General features: G+C 38.7%; 2 protein-coding genes across 4 annotated transcripts in view; one reads left to right on the forward strand and one right to left on the reverse strand.

The window, feature by feature from the left end:
• The window catches only part of MYPN (myopalladin), a 76,083-nt gene that overhangs the window by 48,305 nt on the left and 6,433 nt on the right, over positions 1 to 21,345 (reverse strand). The window contains exons 2-4 of the mRNA XM_033842233.2: positions 18,508 to 19,410; positions 4,519 to 4,694; positions 1,356 to 1,407 (exon numbers count right to left, since the gene is read on the reverse strand). Of these exons, the coding sequence (XP_033698124.1) occupies positions 1,356 to 1,407; positions 4,519 to 4,694; positions 18,508 to 19,409 (1,130 nt within the window). The 5' untranslated portion in view covers position 19,410. The remainder of the gene's footprint in view (positions 1 to 1,355; positions 1,408 to 4,518; positions 4,695 to 18,507; positions 19,411 to 21,345) is intronic.
• The window catches only part of HERC4 (HECT and RLD domain containing E3 ubiquitin protein ligase 4), a 234,185-nt gene that overhangs the window by 45,361 nt on the left and 167,479 nt on the right, over positions 1 to 21,345 (forward strand). The gene's annotated exons all lie outside the window — the stretch shown is intronic.

The following is a 21,345-nucleotide window of genomic DNA, read 5'->3' on the forward strand; positions in this document are numbered from 1 at the left end:
CGCCTGCCGATGCAGGGGGCGCGGGTTCGTGCCCCGGCCCGGGAGGATTCCGCGTGCCGCGGAGCGGCTGGGCCCGTGAGCCATGGCCGCTGGGCCTGCGCGTCCGGAGCCTGTGCTCCGTAGCGGGAGAGGCCGCAACAGTGAGAGGCCCACGTACCACAAAAGAAAAAGGAAAAAAAAAAAAAAAAAAAAAAAAAAAAAAAGAGAAAAAGGTTGGAGTATCTATAAGGAGGGGACTGGCATAAAGAGACAGGAAAGAAGAGGAACTGAACTGAAGCCATGAGAATGATAAGGAAGAGAGTTAAAGGGAGAAATCATTTACTCTGGTTATGAATTTTCATGTGTGCACAAAAGCTAAAAGCAAATTATCATTCCAAAGTAGGCATACCCCCCACGTTTTGAAGAATAAGTCATGATTTCTGCCCTTAAGAGCTTGCCTTCTGTAGGAGAGGAAAGAATATGCAAATTCAGTTATCGGCTCCTTAACCTGTCTTCCAGACATTGCCCATGTTTCAGGTAGTCTCAAGGGATGGCTGCTGTGTCTGTTTCTAGTTCCCATGCCTTCTGTCCACAGTCTCCTCTTCCCGAAATACCCTTTCCTCCCTTGTTCGGAGGTGTCCACCTACTGCTCTTTTAAGACCCAGCTCAAGGTCACCAACTCTGTGAAGCCTTTCCTGATCTCTCTTTCCCTCCCCAACCAATAAAGAGCCCTTTGTGCCAAGTCCTTAAACCCTGCACACGGTTATATCATAGTCTATTACACTTTATTACTCTTACTGTCTATATGTGTGGTATACATCTTTTGCTATATTTGCTATGCATATATTTCCCTCTCCTAGACTGTGAGCCTCTTGAAGGCAGGAAGCATCTGATTTTTCTTAGTACCCAGTGCATCTAGTGAAGTTCCTGGTGTAGAGGAGGTGCTTAGCCAATGGTTGTGGAAAGTAATGTAACTTTGTCCACTACCCAATACAATCGTTTAGCAAAAAGGCTGTGTCTTGCCCAGATCACTCATACATAAAATTTTTGTTCACCAGACTGTGTGTTATTTTGAATACTATTATTTAGTTAGAAAACATGAATTTTTTTTTAACCACTGAGTTATTTGTTTTTTACTCTTTACATATAAGTATGATGATATTTCATACGTGATACTTCATTTTTAAAATATTGGGAATATTAAAATTAATCTTTTAAGCAGCAACAAGCAAAAGATATAGCATTTTCTCCAAATCCACCCAATCTTATTTTTTTTTGAGGTCAAACCCTGGAGCCCCCCTCTTCAAGTTCTACTAAACAATTAGCAGCTTTCTCAGGACCTGAGCATGCTAAATAAGATAGAAAATTGGAATTACCGATTCATTTCGTCCTTGTTAGGGTCCCCTTCTGAGTCAGAAGAAGAAACCCCTGGAAAAATAAAAATAAGACATGTAATTTAAAAAAAAAATTTTTAATGTATTAATTTATTTATTTATTTTTATTTGGTTGTGCTGGGTTTTAGTTGCGGCTCGTGGGCTCCTTAGTTGTGGCATGTGAACTCTTGCGGCATGCATGTGGGATCTAGTTCCCTGACCAGGGATCGAACCCAGGCCCCCTGCATTGGGAGTGCAGAGTCCTAACCACTGTGCCACCAGGGAAGACCCCTAAAAAAAAATTTCTTAAACTGGTTCCTAGGCATTTGAAGACCTATAGAATTTTAGACCTAGAAATAATCTCAGTGATTACCTAAACTAACACGTAGTTTACAGATGAGGAACTAGACCCTTAGTAGTTGAAGTACTTGCTCAGGTCACATGGCTAGTTAGTGACAGAGTTCAAATTAACTGGTCCAAATTCCACGTGTTCTTGTATATAAAACACCTGCTGATGCCTTTAGACTAACAGAGCAGTCTTTGCAGACATTCTGTGGTGTCCATAAATCCTCTTGCTCTTGGCCTACATAGATTAAATAAAAGAAGGGATTACATTAGATTCCAAACGTTGTAGGTGTAGGTGGATGCTCTTCCATCCAGTCCTAATATTAACAAGTCACATTTCATCTTGGGAGTGGGGGTGTTTGAAGCTCTGTTACTACAAATTTTTAAAAATCAGCAATCCAATCTCAGCACTGTTAGCAGAGCTTTGATCCTGGCTTTGCTTCTCAAGATAGTGAATTCCAGGAAGATATCACACAGCTAAATCTGGAGGTATTTATTGTACTCCGAATATTTGAGGATGAAAACATGTAACACACTTCTATTCATATATTATTCATTGTTATTATCATTATTCAATCATCTATTCAATAAAAGTTTATTAAATAACCACTATGTACTTGGTACTATATAAGGTGTTGGAGATATAAAGAAGAATGAGACAGTTCCCGCCTTTATAGCATAATAATACAATATTTAAGTGCTAAAAGCAAGGCATACATAAGGTATTAGAGATGATAAAAGTACCAAAGAACGGCTCCCAGGGCTTCTCTGGTGGTGCAGTGGTTAAGAATCCACCTGCCAATGCAGGGGACACAGGTTTGAGCCCTAGTGTGGAATAATCCCACATGCCACAGAGCAACTAAGCCCGTGCGCCGCAACTACTGAGCCTGTGCTCTAGAGCCCACGTGCCACAACTACTGAAGCCCGTGTGCCTAGAGCCCATGCTCCGCAACAAGAGAAGCCACCGCAATGAGAAGCCCGCGCACCGCAACAAAGAGTAACCCCCGCTCGCCGCAACTAGAGAAAGCCCACTCGCAGCAACAAAAACCCAACTTAGCCATAAATAAATAAATAAATACAAAAACTGAGGTCAATATACAGGTAAATAAATTGATTTGTTCCCTAAAATTAGTCATCTAACTTTGGTCCTGATATAAATGCCTTTCCAAGGCTCCCAAATGGTCTCCCTGCTTCTGCTCCTTTTGGTATATTTTCAACCAGGAGCCAGAGTGGCCCTGTTAAAAACTAAGTCCGATCATGTCACATCTCTGCCTAGAATCCTCCAGAGCTTCCCATCTCCTTCAGAGTAAAAGCCAGGTCCTTGCAGTGACCCGTGAGGACCTACATGATCTGCTCACCTGCTTCCTCTCACCTTCACCCCATCTTGAACTTCTGACCTCAACTGCTCATCTCCGTCCCCTAAGACAGACACACTCCCTCTTCTGGGCCACTGCACTTACTGATTTCTCTGCCTAGAATGTTTTTCCCTTGAATATCTATCTTTGTGGCTCACTCCCTCAGTTCCTTCAGGTCTTCATTTATATGTCACCTGGTGAGTGAGGTCTTGTACATCCGCCTGTACACACACACACACACACACATGCATGCAAACACACACGCCACATATATACATACACATACTTCCTATCCCTTTTCCTTGCTTTCTATTTCTTTCATATGCTCATATATGCTGTAAGATAACAGAAAACATATATTTTGGTCTCTGCCCCTGGTTCCTGGCACAGAGCTTCTAAAAGCCTTATTATTCCCTAAGTGATGAGCACTTAGGAGCATCTCTTGTTCTAATACTTGTCTTTGACCAGGTCCCTGACACAGGGCTCCTAAAACTCTAATAAATTCCTAAGTGATGAGAGCACTGGCAGCGTCCTTTGTTCTAATGAGGTGACTCGGGATGGCTCCTGGGTGCGGGCTGGTCACCCGAAAACCAAGCCATAATTTTGACGCTTGGAATTTTCAGCCCCACACCTCATACTCCAGAAAGGTTAGAAGGGCAGGAAATGGAGTTAATAGTTGATCATGCCTGTGTGAGGACACCTCCATAAAATTCTAATAGTATGGGGTTTGGAGAGCTTCTAGGTTGGTGAACGTAAGCACACTGGGAGGGTGACGCACCCCAACTCCACGGGGACAGAGCTCCTGTGCTCAGGACCCTCCCACCTCGCCCTCTGTATCTCTTCATCTGACTGTTCATCTATATCCTTTATCACACCCTGTAGTAAACCGGTAAAAATAATTAAGTGTTTCCCTGAGTTCTGTGAACGACCCTAGCAAATTAATTGAACCTGAAGAGGGGTTTGTGAGAACCTCCAATTTGTAGCCAAGTCAGACAGAAGTTGTGGGTAACCTGTCCACCTACTGCGTGTGATTGGCATCTGAGGGGGGTAGGGGTGAGCAGTCTTGTGGGACTGAGCCCTTAACTTGTTGGATCTGACACCCATCTCCAGGTAGATGGGTCAGAATTGAGTTAAACTGTAGGAAACCAAATTGGTGCCGTGAAGAATTGCTTGTTGCTGGTGTGGGAACCGCCTCCCCCATGAGACACACACACATTGAAACTGATGATCAGAATCATTTCATGTACCTAACATATTATATATTTTATTTATCTCATTTATTTTCTGTCTCTCCTATTACAATGTAAATGCCATCTATCCACGAACGTAGGGATTTTTGTCTGTTTGGCTCAATGCTGTTATCCCCACTGAAGAGTGTGTGGTAGAGCAGGCCCTCAATAAATACTTATTTATTATAACTATATATCTTACTGTAAGTGCCATGCTCCAAGAGTATTTTGCTTTACCTTCTATGTAAATCTCAGCAGAAGTTGAATCTGTCCCATAGATGTTAGAAGCAAAGCAGGAATAGCGTCCTGTGTCCTCTTCAAAGGCTTCAGCAATGGTCAGTGAGTGCAGTTTTCCTGCCTGGATGATGTGAACGTCCGGGGAATTTTCAAGCTCCTTGCCTTCACAGTACCACCTGCAAGGAAGAACATTGGCATGACTGAAATGTGAGAATTAATAACATAAATGGCTTCAGATATTCCCTGAGAAGAAAACTGTGGCAAACTTAGAGTCAGAACATTAAACAATCCATTATTATGGTGTAATTTGGTTGTAACAATGAGAAGGAATGGCAGGATTCACAGTGACACTTTTTTCAGGAAATTAGCAAGTGGCTCCTATTAAGAATGATACAACTGAAAGAAGAAATTGAAGTGATGCAGCCACAAGACAATGAATGCCAAGGAACGCCACCACCAGAAGCTAGAAAAGACAAGGAAGGAGTCTTCAGAGTTTCAGAGGGAGCACAGCCCTGCTGGTACTTTGATTCTGGACTCCTAGCCTCCAGAAGTGTGAGACAGTAAATTTCTGTTGTGTAAGCCATCAAGTTTGTGGTACTTTGTTATAGTAGCCCTAGGAAACTAAAACGGGGCAGGAAATAAGATAGAGTCATGTTGTTTGCATATGCATAAGGAAAACTGGAAAGAATGGAATGAAAATCAAAGTGGCTTCCTATTGGGGTGAGGGGAAACAAGATGGATGAAGACAGATAGGGTGAGGTGTCTCAGTGTACCCCTTTTTATAATTGTTTTCATTTTTAAAGTAATAATTATTAATCAACATCGTATTAAAAAGAAATTAGGTGGAGACGTTACCATTATTCAATGTCAAAAATTAAGGAGTCCTGGCAATCGTTAATCTTTATTGTAATTTGAGATCTAACCACTCAGTGCTTGAACCCCTCCCTCCCACCATTTATAAAGCAAGATTCTAAAGCACATTTAAGAAAACTCACCTATTCAATGGCTTCCCAAGAGTTAAGCTTTTCTCTGCTGTTCCATACGTATGTCATATTCACCCCTACATTCGAGCCTCTGCTCATGTGTTTCTCTCTAGCTGAGATTCTCTTCCTCACCTTTCAGCTACTGCAAATATAACTCATCCATCAGTTTGGCTCAGGTATCACCTCCTACGCAAAGCACCTTTTACCATCAATTCTCAATGATTGTTTACCTTTTTCTTTTTAAACTATACTGTGTCATGCAAGGCTTGATTATATACTGTCTTCTTTTTAATAGCTCTTTATTGGAGTAGAATTGCTTCACAATACCATGTTAATTTCTGTTGCACAACAAAGCGAATGAGCCATATGCATACACATGTCCCCAGATCCCCTCCCTCTAGGTCATCGCAAAGCACTGAGCCCATCTCCCTTATACTGTCCTTTATAATCCTCTATTTGGGGAATCTGTCTTGTCTCACCAATTTCACTAAATTGTAAGTTCTTTGAAGGTAGGGACGGTGGCTTACAAGCTCATGCAGCATCCACACTGCCTAGTCCAGTTTTCTGTACACTTTCTCCTTTAGCCATTACCTCATCCCTTAGTTTCAATTATCACTTCTACTTGGGATAACATTCAAACCTGCCTCCCAGCTCTGACTGCTGGATCCCTTCTCCCATCATTCTCCCTTTACTGTGTTGCCACCACATTGGTCTTCTTTCTATTCTGTGAACACATTAAGCTACTCTCCATGTTAGGATTTTTGTACTTCCTGAAATCCTTGTCCCCCAGTCTTTATAAAAATAGGCCCTTCTCATCAGTCAGGCCTCAGTTCAAATGTCACCTCCTCGGAGAGGCCGTCCCTGAACCTTTTCCTAATGTAGCTTCTTTATCCTCAGACACTCTCACATTATCCTCTTGTGTTATCTTCATAGCACTTATTATTATCTGAAATTATCTTATATGCTTGCTGACTTTGTTATTATTTGCTCCCCCTACTATATTATAAACTCCACGAGAGGACCTTGTCAGTCTTACCAATATAATCCCACACTTACAGCAGCATCCTGGCACATAGTAGGTATGCAGAAAAATTGTGTTGGATTTGTTGAAAGACCAAATGATGGAAAGAATTGATAGTTAATATTTCGTAAGTATTTTATTTGCTTCATCAAATTCTCTGCCATTGTTTGATCTGTTGTGGCAGCAGCAGTACATGCAGCTGCTGAAATGGGTTTCTAGATCTTCCAAAGCATGAATCTCAGCAGGACCCCATGGAGCTTGTATGAACAAACCCTCAGAGCAAGGTAGTTGTAAATACAGATAGTGAATGTCCAGAAAAACACGTGTTTATCTTTACTCTCTGCTGGAAATGACCCTAAAATGAGAATAAAGGAGGTTTTTAAAGGGATAAAAGCACAAGGGCCAAAAGAATGGGAAGGGAGATAACAGCAGACCTGAGACCTCAAACACTTTTTGAAGGTGGAAAGCAGAATGAGAAGCGAGGAGAGTTGAAAAATCTGAAAACTAAGTGCCTACTTGGGGATGTCAGTGAAAGAAAGCAATTTGTGCAGCAAAATCCCAGCAAGTTTCAGGATTTAGAGATACAAGTTTGGGGGTGTGGAAACACACTGACAATGGAGGAGGGAGATACAGAGCTTAAAATAGGGTCACTGATTGCAGGTTTAGAAAATGAACATTTAGATTCCCCCAGCAGGTTGCATCCTCTCTTCTGAGCAGTTAGGAGATGCCCCAGGCTGAAGGCTGAGTTGTTGGCTGTGTGAGCAGCTGCTCCATATTGGAGCAAGAGGAAGAAGGGTAAAAAATAGATGGGCCTGGCGGCTTAACTGTGTGGAACAGAGTATTTAGGAAATGTTTTACAAATATATTGGAAAACTGAGATGAATTGTCTTAGGACCACAGAGCTAAGCATATAAAAAACGAGACAGTCATCAACTCCAGGTGAAAATTAAAAGTTATACAAGCAAGGAAGCAGTCATTTTTCCCTATTGGGCTTGGCAGAAAATAATACTTACATAGTAACAAGAAGTTAAACATTAAATTTTTTAAAACAAGAGTGTGCTATGATTATACTGAGGCAATGAAGGAAGGAACAATGGAGGTTCTGGTTTAGTGAAGGGGTGCTAAACCACCATCTTCTGGAACAGGAAGTAAAGAGAAAATAGCATCAGCATACCAAGCAATAGTGGTTTATAAGCATATTACAGTGGTTCTCTTCACTTTCACTTTCTGTGAAGACTAAACTATTTTCCTATAATACTAAGATATTATTTGCCTTTTCACTGTGTTAACATTTACACTGATGGTGCAAAAGCCACAGTGGGTAAAATTACTGGTGCTTCAGCAGCATAAGACTGAGTAGTGGTCATTGGGTTCTTCACCACCACACTTGCAGTTAAAAAAAAAAAGCCAGGTTCACTTAAAAATGTCCTCAATGAAGCAGTAAAAATCATTACATTTATTGCATCTCAACCTCGAGTCCACATCTTTTTAACGTTCTGGGTGGCGAAATGGGAAGTAGCATAAGGCATTTCTCCTGAATACAGAAGAGCACTTGTGTGGCTTTTTAAGTTGAACTAGGCACTTAATGCATGAGGCAGTATCTTAACTTGAAAGAACAGCTGACAAATTATGGTTATTCAGATTTGGGTATCTGGCAGACGTTTTCTCAAAAATGAAGGAAGTAAGCCTGTTGTTTCAAGTAAAAATAACTGATCCCATTTGTTGCCAATGAAGAAATTTGAGCTTTCAAGGAAAAATTAGAGTTTTGGAAAACTTGTATCTCCCATACTGAGTTTAGGGCTTCCTAATACTTAAAGAGATTTTTAATGAAATCCATGATATTAACATATATGAGTTTCTAAATATTATATAATAAAATGTGTCAACATTTGGAAGATCCACATTACTCATTTTCCAAATGACCAATACGTGATGTTATCCATTCAAAGTTCAAGACAGACAGAGGGTTTTAGTACAGCAGGGTACAAAAGTTCATTGGCGTGGTTTCAGATTTCACATTGCAACTAACCTTTAAGAAACTACTGCAGTTGAATTTTCATGTAGTATCAAATCAGAATAGCCACATTATCTGAAAGGGCTATTAAAGTATTCCTCCTGCTTCCAGCTACATATCTGTACAATGCCAGATTTTTAAAGTTAACTGCAACCCAGACAACATATCACAGCAAACCAAGTGCAGAAGTAGATACGACAATCTAGCTGTCTTCTATTACGCCAGACATTAACGAGGTTTGCAGAAAACATGAAACAATGTCACTCTTCTCACTCAAATATTTTTTGGGGAAAATACAGTTACTTTTCATAAAATTATTCATATGAGCATGTTTATCACTGTTATTTTAAAATAAGTAAGCAACTATTTAAAAAGTTCCTCAGTTTTAATTTCTAACATGATAATTATAGATATAATTCACATAGAACCTCTTTTGCCTCTCAATAATTTTTTAGACTGTAAAAGGGTCCTGAGAACAAAAAGTTTGAGAACCACTGGCATATAATTTAGAAATCTAGAGGTGAATAAATAGGAAACTGCAAAAATAGTTGAAAATGATCCGTTTTTTAATATTATTTGACTTGTTAAGCAATGTACCTGTATTAATTTGATAAGACAAATATAAATATTTCAAAACAAACAAACACCTTCCCTTATATAAACACTATAAGGTTATCTCATTTCTTTGGATAACATTTCTCTTCTTTACCAAAATGAGAGTGGAAACATCTCTGAGCAATTGGACAGCTGGAGGCGATAAGTGGAGTGATTCAAATGCCCAAACTCTCTGTCAGAAACATTTTTGTCCTTACTCAGATGGCCAGGATGGCTTCAGCCAGCCCCAAAGGACAGCTAGTAACCACTGTCACTCTTACTTTAACACCATGACCCACTGAGAAATAATGCACCAGTCAGGCTGCCTTCTGAAAAGAAATTAAAATTTACCCAGCTACTCTGAAGACTTTTGAGGGGAAGGAGGAAACATGCTCTCCTCAGACGTCTATCCACGTTAGGGAATGCTTTCATAGAAGTACCCTGCCCAGATGCATGTTTTTAGAACTCCAGAGCTCCATGACACTTACAGAATGGCACTGGGTGCCAGACATGATTCATGGTTCAGCAGAAATGAGTCAGTGATCTGGGGAAATGGGACAAGTCCAAATGATAAAGAAGGCTCCATCTTTAATGCACTAAGGACAGCTTGCCAGACCTGCTGATTTGGCTAGCTACCAAGGCTGGGAATGAAGACACTGAAGAGACACATTTTTCAGATTTAACTGGACTTTTAAGCTACATATCACCATTCTGCTCTTAGGTTACTATTTTGTCTAAAATATGGTGTGGCTAAATATTATGACTCATTGTTTTAGCACATTAACAACTCCTAAACATAATTTGAATGTGTTATTGTGGCTCACCAGTAATAATGCTCATTAAAAGAATGATTACTCAGAGCCTTCGGTTAACGCTGACCCAGCCTTTCCAATGTCCCTGTCCCACCTCCTACTACTCCCTCTCCTAATACCCTGTTTGTTTACTTCACAGAACCTACATATCACTTATAATTATATGTTTACTTATAGGTTTATTTGTTTAAGATCTCTCTCCCTTACTGGACAATAAACACCACAGGGCAGAGATTATCATTTTTGTTTGGTTTACCACTTGTTTATCTGGTTCCTAGCACAGCGTATGGCACGACATAGCCGTTCCAAAAAATGTTTGTTGCATGACTGTTAAGTGAATGAATTCAAATTAAGATGATTACAGCCTCTAGTCTGTTTCATTTTCATTTTTCAAGAAGGCTTGGGGACTAGATGCCTGATTTCTTAAGTAAAGAATGTAAGCCCTCTGAAATAGCCAAAAGGTAGTTTATTTATTTATTGACATCTTCAGCTCTCTCCATGCATGAGAATGACTCTTCATATAGAAAGTGCAACTGGAGTATATAATAGTAGACATTTTCTTACAGGGCTCAAAGTTATGTTGGATTTCGTAACACAATTCAGTGTTTTGTATGTCCTGTTTGACCACTACTGAGTTAACGAACTTAAGTTCTCATGTCCAATGGCTATATTTCACTCATAGGAGTGTGGGGTTACAGGTGGGATGGTTATGTCTATGCTTTAACTTTTATTAACATTTATTGAGTTCTTCCAGGTGGAAAATTCTTGGCACACTAGACTCAAACTATAAAAACCAAAACCATAAAGGAAACTTCAGTTAATTTGATACTAAAGTTAAAAATATCTAATTATCAAAATATACCATAAAGAAAGATCAAATGGGGAGAGAATATTTTCATAACACACAATGTCAAATGATTAGTTTCCTAATCATTTTTAAAATTCTTACAAATCAATAAGAAAAGAACAAACTGATAGAAAAACTAGTGAAAGATGTAAACAGACCCCTCATAGAAAATGAACCCTAAATGATCAATAAACATATTTAAAAATATCTCAACCTCCTTAGTTGAGATTTGTGAAAATGAAAATCACAACAAGAAGCCTTCATACCTATCAGATTTGCAAAAATTAAAATGTCTGATAATATCCGTATTACAATGTAGAACAACCAGAACACTTATGTAATGTTGGTCGGAATGTAAATGGAAACAATTCCTTTGGAAAATAATCTGGTGTTATTATAAAGTTGAAGTTGTACATACTCTGCCAGCCATTCCATGCCTAGACATACTCGTGCACCAGGAGACTATGCTAGAACATTTATAATACCATTGTTCCTATTAGGAAAATAACTGAAAACAACCCAAATGTACATCAGGGATACAATTCTCTCACCTTACAGTAAAATACTATGTAGCAACGAAAGTGAATGAATGAGAGTTACACGCAGCATCACGGGTATACTTTTTAGAGAAAAAAATGCAAGTAGCAGAAGAATACGTACATTATGCTTCCACTTACATAAGCATTTTACAACAGTAAAATTTAAAAAAATTTTTTTAAACTCTTTATTATGGAAACTTACAAATGTACACAAAGTACACAGGCTGTATTATGAACCCCCACGCACGCATCACTGAGCTTCAACCAAAGGGAGATGTGTTTCTTTTATACCTTCCACTTTTCCCCACTTTGACTTATGTTAATGTAAATATAGGACTTTGTGTCGTTTCACCTGTAAATACTTCTGTACCAGTATTGTTTAAGGACATAAGGATACGTTGTAAAATTATGAAGAAAAACTGTTAAGAAAAATTTAAAGAAAAAACAAGATTTGGGCTAGTGGTTACCTCTGAGCAGGGAGGAAGGGACAGGATCAGGAAGACAGTAGATTTAAAAATGATAGTAAGGTGGGCACACAGGTATCTGTGCTATTATTCTTATAATATATCCATATTGTAGATATTCTTCAGTATCTGTTCAAAATGCACTTGTAAAACAATTCAGAAAATTCCATCTGGTGATCCTTTTCCACTTTGGGAGTATAGATAAGGAGGTTGAGAGATTGAATAGAGAAGGTTAGTAGGCAAGTGACAGGGACTTCTACAGAAAGAATCCCTTGGAGATCTTGACTTGTAGCCTCTGGAGTTCGTGGTGGTACAGAGGCTTTACCCAGCTCTTGCCTCAAAAACTTTTTTTTTGTTTTTTTGCGGTACACGGGCCTCTCACTGTTGTGGACTCTCCCGTTGCGGAGCACAGGCTCCGGACACGCAGGCTCAGCGGCCATGGCTCACGGGCCCAGCCGCTCTGCGGCATGTGGGATCTTCCCGGACCAGGGCACGAACCCGTGTCCCCTGCCTCGGCAGGCAGACTCTCAACCACTGCGCCACCAGGGAAGCCCGCCTAAAAAACTTTTAAGGTGAAAGGATATTTAGCATTGTCCAAGAGGGAAGAGCAAGAAGAGAGTGCTGCGTTGGAAACCGCCAACATTTCCAAAGTTTGTGAGGGCAAAGATGTGGGTTTTCCCATGGGCCAAGTGGACACCACAGACATTAGCTTGGTTTTCTATCTCAAAACAGATCTACCTCAGAGAACCACCTGCTAGGGTGAGTGACACCAACAGAAAGAGGCTGTGAGGGGTGTACTGTTGGAGTAGGGACTGAGGAGCAGGTGCTAGAACATGAAGTAGAGATTACAACCTTCAGGTCAAGGAGCAGAGCAAGGGGCCAGCCCCCCGGGCGATGAGGTCTCTGTAGAGATTGCAGAAGTCCTCAGCACAGAAACAAACGGCACTTTGTTAAAGCACCGATGTCTGGGCCTGCGCTCTAGAGATCCTAATTCAGTAGGTCCAAGGTAGAACCTGCAAATTTGTATATCCATCAAGGCTCCAGGTGATGCTGACCTGCTGGTCCAGGGACCCACTTTGAGTAGCTTGTTCTGGGAGGCTCTTGAAATCCAGACTCTGTCCTCCCTCTCTGAACTTATCCCAAACCATTTCCTCCTCACTCTTTATGTTCTGGTGACATCAGTTCCTTCAGTTCCTTAAAGTTAACCATTGTCTCACTGCCTCAAATTTGTTATTCCCTCACCCTGCAACACTCTTCCCTAAATTCCGCTTTGCTGGCCTAACTCCTAGTCATCTTTTATGTCTCAGCTTAAATACCACTTTTTAGGAAAACCTTCCCCAACCCATTCACAAGGTTTGGTCCCTTTGCTTTATGCACCCTCCTTTATAACATTTATCACAATTGTAATTACATAATCACTGGAATTTTTGTCTGTGTTCTTTTCTAGATTCTAAGATCCAAGAAGGCAGGGAATTTTCCTTGTTCGCTGCTTTAATCCTATTGCCTGGAACAGTACATGGCACATAATAAACACTTAAAATTTGTTGCATGAATGAGTAAATGAAGGTATATAGATTTTCCCAGAAGGTAGAAGAAAATGCCCCTAAATAAGGTAATGTTTTAAAATGTTTACATAATATTTTACATTACATATCATATATAATTATTTATAATATTTTAAAATTTCCCTATATCATTTAAAACATCCTTTGTCTTTTTTTTTTTTTTTTTTTTTTGGTCACGCCACACGGCTTGTGAGATCTTAGCGGGTGCCCTTGACAGTGCAAACGTGGAGTCCTAACCACTGGACCGCCAGGGAATTCCCAAGCATCCTTTGTCTTTACAGCTAATTTATTCCCTCAGCACGCCACTTACAGGCAAATGTCCAGAAGTAGCAATAGCAAAAACTTAATAGCCAAAGCAGATATCAGCATCTATAAAAGGTAAATTTTTGCTGCTTCAGAGCGTTATGTACAAGCAAACATACTTAGTGTGACCCAGCTGTACATTCCTGGGAAAAGAATTTTGAGTCAGGATACAAAAAGGGATCATGGCCATTTGCTGTGAATTCCTGCAGACTCTTTCATCTGTGGCTAACGCATGAATGTATTTCAGCTCCTCCGATGAAGCTATGTTCAAGATTAACAAGCTTTCAAAACAGCTAGCTTTAATGATATAGGATCCTACCCTTACAAAACAAAACAATTTCTTCCCAGTCAACTTGGAAATCAACAAATATAGGCAAAAAGGATTCTTCAATTTGCTAAACTAGGGTTATAAAAACATGGGTAGAATACTGAGAACACAAAGAGGCACACACCTACAAGGTTAGACTTCAGTTGCCAGGTGTATGTATTACATTTTCTTGCAAAAATAGCAAAAAGGATACTTTTCTTTTTGACTGTGTTTTCCTTTATGGCAAACCAAAGTGTCTCATTATTTTAATGCATTTTTAAAGACGTTCTCCAAGTCAAAATCTGTGCGTCTGGGTTCTATGGAGTTGCTTTAGGAATTTCAGTGGTGAGCAAAAAGGTAGGACTGCATGCCCCCCTCCACCCCAACTCTCTTCAATCCCAGAAGCACTAATTTTATCTTTAAAAAGTGTGTGTGTGTTGCTATACAGCAGTAACTAACACAGTATTGTAAAGCAACTATACTCCAATAAAAATTTTTTTAAAAAAAGAAAAAAAAAGTGCATGTGTGTGTGAACTATGTATTGGGGTCATGTAACAGATGTACTGTGGGGAGAAAAACGGGAGGAGGAATTACTGCCAAAAGAAGGTTGGAAAACCCTGGCCCAGTCTAGCACAGCTAGAAGTTAGTTCCAAGTGTTACCTGTATTTATAGTCCCTTTGTAATGCCAGAGATACTGTGTCCAAATTTCCCCGTGTCCAGGGCATTCCTTGGAATGTCTCCAGTTCCACTACCCTCTCATTTGACCTTCAATCCTGCATTTTGACTGTCTACTGGATATGGTCCCTCCATCTCCTCAGACTCAAATCATCCACCTCCAGTTTCTCAGACCTTGACAGTGACCCCAGAGTCCTCTCAGGTACCCAGCTTCAAACTCATCCTTCCTATCTAGTCGGTCACCAAGTTCAGCTTGGTTTCTTTTATTCTAAATATTGCTCTCTCACGTCTTTTCTCTGCTTTTGCACTACCCCTACCCTGGTCTGATCAGAGCATCTGATGCCTGGAATACCCTTCACAGCTTCTTAAGTGGCCTCATGGCTCCATTCTTTTGGGGTCTAACTCATTCTTCCAGACTACTTAAATTCTCCCTTTCATCTTAGTACGTCCTTATACACAACCTTAAATGTTTTCCCCTTGCTTTTGAAACCACTTCTGAACTATTCTACTTTGCTTTCAAGGCTTTTCAAAATCATCTGGCTCCACTGTTTTCCAGTTAGTTCAGTCTTCTCACTGTCATCTACAGATATTATTACTATTCCAGCATCTGTACTTATGTAAACATGTTGAATTGACCTGGCCTAAAAGGACCTGTCCCTCTGCCTACCTCTTCTGTCTTTTCTGTCATCTTTCCTCACCTGTTATCCCATGTTCGTCACATAGCCAAGTACTTGCAGTTCCCTGGAAACATTCGTCTCTAGGCCTTTCCCCTTGCTTTCCTCTTCCACCCTTAGTTTTCTCAACTAAAGTGGCACCTCCAGCATTAATGTTTCCTTCATCCTGCACTTCAGGCAAAATATCACATCTTCCTTTGAGCTGCCATTGCATCCTATTCATACTTCTGTTACAGCCCTTATTACACAGTATTGCAATGTTTTGATTATATGTCTGTCTGATTCCTCTATTAGACTGTGAGCTGCCCTCTTAGAAGAGTTTTAGACTTGGTTTCAAAACAAGGTCCCTGACCTCCAATAGCTCCCAATTGTTTTGTACCATCAATGAGTCACTTCAGTAACTCAGTAGGTATTTGTTGAATGCATAAATGAGTTAAATTTCTACCTAACTTCTTCTTACTCTTCAAGGTTCAACTAAAATCCCCTTATGTCTCTGAAGTCTCCTTTGACCTTTCTAGTCCTCCAGCCCTTCTCTGAAGTCTGATAGTCTTATGGTTGTCCTATAAAAATTAGGATGATTTCTTTTTGTTATCATTATTTTTTTATTGGCGTATAGTTGATTTACAGTGTTGTGTTAGTTTCTCATGTATAGCAAAGTGAATCACTTGTACATATATCCACTCTTTTTTAGATTCTTTTCCCATGTAGGTCGTTACAGAGTACTGAGTAGAGTTAGGATGATTTCTTTAACTGGATTGCAAGTTCCTTGAGAGCAGGGACACATTTATACCGTCTCTGTCATTGCACTGGTCACAGTGCTGAGTTTAGAGCAAAAGCTCAATACATACTTGCTTTGTGATTAGAGTTATATAAGTTCTGTACTTAGGAAAATAATGACAGCTAATAGTCTATTTGGAAAACCCTAAGTTTTTTCTTAATATGATTACTGTCATGAAATTCAGGAAATAGTGAGTACATATTAATTTCCTGCCACCAAAACAGTGGTTGGGATACAGGCATGAATTCTATCACTGAAGAAATGCTCTCCAGGTAAAAACTAGTATTGCTACATGGAAGTTGTGTATATTTCTTTCACTTTTAAATTTGTAAATATTTAATCGGTTGACTAAATAGTTTCTGAGTGACCACCAGGTTACTTTGGTTTTCAAGGAATGGGTATTTTGTAATTCTTCCTGGGTAATTTTTCTCACGGGAGCACTGAAGTCTTTTTTGTATCTGAGATTGTCGTGGTCGAGAATGGGGAGGATGAGTCTTGAATGATCTGGTCTAATTTTTTTGAAAGAGTCCAATCTATGACCAGAAACTAGTGGAATGGATAGGATTAATCTAAGTAAGTTGTATGTGTGCCGTAACTTGAGTGCTTACCAGCTTACTTAGACTGACCAGATGCCACTGAGTGGTATACATCGTAGTGCTATGACTTCTTGCCAACATTACTGGCCAGAGTTCCAGGGAGTGTCATCAGGCTTGCACAGAGTAGAAGGGTAGACACTGCCCTGTGTCGTGCAGTTCCAACCCTTTGCCACATCTTAGTGCAACTGTATCACTCCTGATTTAAATCTAAGTTGAGTTTCTTGTTTTCCTGTCTCTTTATGCATTAGTTTACTCGTAACTTAGTGACTACTATATTATGCATAACTACTACAGGCTAGAAGCCATGCTTGGTGCTCAAGATCCAAAGGTAAAACAATAGAACCCCTGCCCTCAAGGAGGCCAGTTGGATAACTAAATAGTAAAATGTATACGCCATTGTAGAAATAATATTTAATATTGCCTTATGTTGACTCTGAAAAGCAAAATTCAATATATGAATATGTTTTTATACTAAAATCCCTTTAATCAATAGGAATACATAATGAAAGATATTATTAATACTAATGCTATTATTACCCTATAATATGAATATTTTGCAAAGAGAAGATGAGGCCTGCTTACATAACTAGAATAAATGTTAAATAGTATTCTAGTAGTAATTAGGTGGTTAGGGAGGCAAAGTAACTCTTATAGGACTCTAAATACCAGTAATTCTCTATAAAAGTAATATATTTCCAGCACATTATTCATATATTATTACATTATAATACAAGAGGTAGCAAATGTCACCCTGGGGGTTAAGGCTGGATCCAGATTTTGTGGGGCCTGAAGCTCATAAAAGTGTAAAGACCTCTTAAAAAAATAAAATTAGAACACAAAATTAGATGTAGCCTGTGCACATGAAGAGCCTTGAAGCTTAGCTTTACTTACTTCACAGAAAAGCTGATGGTAGACACATAAAAGATGAGTATCCCTTCTACTCATCAGTCATATTAGGGAAAGACTTTGGCATTAGGGAGAAGAGTGCTCATTAAGTGGATATCAAAAATTATATAATAAATACAATACATGTAAAATAAATCTTTAAATTGATCTTTGTCACAGCCTTATTCTACTTTTATTCTATCAGACTTTATTCTATTATTTGGTTTCTTTTTAATTAAAAAAATACCACAGGTATTCATTAAGTATAGGTCATAAATACTTTGTTTTTTAAGCTACAGGCTGTAGATCTGTGCTAATGCATGTTCATTAGCCACATGTGGTATTGGGCACTTGAAATGTGGCCAGTGCATCTGAGGAACTGAATTTTTAATTGTGTTCAATTTTAATTAATTTAAATGTAAAAGCCGATACTCAATTCAGTTCTTACAGAACTTTTAAGTATGTTTGGAACAACTTGGGTCTTACAATCTACTTTTTCAGCTACATTTTTTTGAAATCTAAATGCACATTAAGTATTTCCTAGGAAAATTTAACATCCAAACTGAGATGTGCTGTTAAGTGCAGAATTCACCTTGAGTTTTGAAGCCCCGGTGACAAAAGGAATGTAAAATATCCTACTAATAATTTTTATATTGATTACATGTTGAAATGGTAATATTTTTAATATATTGGTTAAATTATATATTTTTAAAAATTAATTTCACCCAGCTCCTTTTATTTTTAAAAAATGTGATGACTAGAAAATTGTAAATTGAATGTATGTCTAATATTACACTTCTATTAAGACAGTGTTGCTTTAAACTCTGACTCAAAGTATATAATTTTTGAAACCACGTACGTGAAAGATAAAATGAGGAGGATCACAGTAGATGGAAAGTAATTACCAAACATTACTAATGAGACATTTTTACCTTACTTCAGGTGGTGGAATTCCTACCACTATGCAATCCAACTGTACTCTGGTTCCTTCTGGAACTTCTCTGCTCCGTAACTTTTGAGTGAACCGGGGAGGTTGCCCCAGAGGTTCTTCATAGTACAAAGACGAAGGAGAAGACCCTGGGGTGGTGTCTCCCCCATCTGCCTCACTGGCAGCCTGCTCAGCTTCGCGCCTCTTGGCTTCCTGCTGTTCAAGGGCATGGTTCACTTCATTATCCCTGGTATCTGCAGGGATAGGGATGGGAACAGAAGATCTTTCTCTTCCTTCTGATAGATCTGAGAAACTGGAGCTGTTTTCCTGCATAACTTTGCTATGAGATTCCAGTTTATTCTTGTGGTTTTTGCAGGCACGAGGTCTAATCCTTTTGGAGCTATGGGCTTTGAAAAGGGATGACAGCTCTTCAATGAAATCGGCAGCCTTATTTAAGAATACTTTTTTGGACTGGGTTTCAGAACTATACTGTGGCCTTTTTGCCTCCTGGAGGCTCTCTTTAGAGTTGGTAGGACTTCGAGAGTTATCCTGGCAGAAGTTAGGGTCCAAACTTGATTTAGGTGAGTGTTTCATCTGATCAGAAGAAAAACATCTTCTAGCATGGGCTTCATCTGCTTTCTCCAAAGGGTCGTGATTGATGGCCAGTCTTGCCAGATTGACACTTTCATCTAATTCTTCTTGGCTCAGAAAGGCTGAAAGATCTGGAAGGTCATCTTGGCCTCCTCCACCTTCAGCAGCTCCAGAAGGACTGCCAAAATGGAAAGAGTTGGAGGAAGGCTCTGCTCGACTCCTCTCATTGTTTCCCTGATGTCTAGTTTCAGCTAAATAGCTCTCTCTTAGAAGCTGAGATATGGAAGTAGAAGCTTCTAGGCTGTCGTCTTGCATGCTGTCACAAAATAACAATAATAACAAAAAGTTTGGATCATTTCTACAGAATAACAAGTCTATGTTTATTACAGCATGATAGATGCTTAAGAACTTAAATCTGAAAGTAAAAATTGCCTAGTTTTGATACTTTCACAAAATTTACTTTAAAGACTTAAAGATTATTATTCTCATATTGTAAAATGGAGAGGAACTGAATGAGGGTTCCCTGAAATTGGAAATAAAAGTATGGTGATTATCACTTTATTAAATTCTTTAAATACAAGTTCAATTTTGAAAGCTATGCTATAACTATAGAGATATTAAATACAGTTTCTAAACATAATTTTGATAATATCTGTAAAGGGTTTTTAGTTTTAAAGTGCTTTCATACACAGAGAGTTTTCTCTCCATCCTCTCCCCCTTACCCTGAATGTAATAAAATAACAGAAATTAAAAGATGTTGACAATATAATCTCATCTAGTTACTGAAAATATAAACTTGATCTAGCTCATGAAAATAAATAATGCTTTTATTTTATGACTAGAGACAAGTTGTTTAAATTCAGTGTTGTTTTTAGGCTCAGTGTGCTCTTGCAAACTATAATGATTTAGCTTTTTCAAATAAGGTATAATTATTTTAATTTCTACAAAGGTGTGAGAGCATAGGTTTTTTAAAAATCTCTTAAATTAATATTGGTGAAGAGGGGATATGGAAGACAGGGAAGTGGGGTGCAAGACAGGACACTTTTCACTGTATACCCTTTTCTTAATTTTAAATTGTAATTATACGAGTATATTCTAATCAGTTATATATTAACATAAATTATATGGGTATATTTATTCAACAATAAATAATTCGTAAAGTCTTATAAAAATAGTACAATAACTTGTTCAAAGTCCCTTGGACTAGAAATTTTGGTAATGCAAACTACTTTCATATTATTAATGTTATACCCATTTATTCACTCACACATTTACTAGAATGATAGCAAGCTTGTAACCCATAGGCTGTTACTCCTCTCTCGCCTCCTTAAGAGATGCAGCTAACTGATTACAGTATTCTTCCCATTGACCTTCACTTATTTAACTCTCCAGTCCCTCAGCCACCACCAGCCACTCAGAGATGGTAATGGAGATGAAGCCTATCTGTCATTCTTGGCTACTGTGTGCCTTGTGCTTGGAAGATGGAGAGGAAAGTAATCTCCTAAATATTGTCTGGCTTGAACATTCTATGACAAAATTTATTTCAGTTAATTTTTCTTCTTTCTTTTATATGACAGCCTCATATCATAAATAAAAATATTTGTAAGATCACAAAATATTACAAATAGGGCTTCCTAGGGACTGCCTAGTTCTCAAAGTTTTAGAGTGCTATCTAAAACTAACCTCTAAACTGACAAGGTAGGCAGTCACCTTGAGAGGACAATTAAAGATGGCTAAAAGGATCACCTGCAGCAAAATGTTTTTTCATATGCTTCCATAGCCTGAGATGAACACTACTGGAGCCGCTTGTTTGGGTGAGCTTTATTGTGCCTTAAATAAAGATTAATTGAAAATGCAATGGGGTTGGAAGGGTGCAAAGATCTATCTACAAACATATTCATCATAGTATGGATGATAATATTAAAAAATTGGAACCATGTCCAATAAGAAATTAGTTAAATTATGATATGCTCATTAAATAGAACTATATGGCCATTTTGAAGCACAGTGAATGATATACAAAATAGTATATGAAAATGTAATTGAGATCCCAGCTGAAAACTTGCCTCTTTGTGCATTAACTTTGTAGAGGAACAGTTAAAGGTATTGAAATAAGGTACAAAATGCTATTTGAAAATGTAATTAATATACTGATTGAAAATCCTTTCCATTTGTAAATCAACTATCCCATTAACCAAGTTTGAGTTTCTGTATATATTTAAATGTGAGGGGGGAAATTCAGTGCTTTATA

This window comes from Tursiops truncatus, chromosome 16 (assembly GCF_011762595.2).
Source record: "Tursiops truncatus isolate mTurTru1 chromosome 16, mTurTru1.mat.Y, whole genome shotgun sequence".
Lineage (NCBI taxonomy): Eukaryota > Metazoa > Chordata > Mammalia > Artiodactyla > Delphinidae > Tursiops > Tursiops truncatus.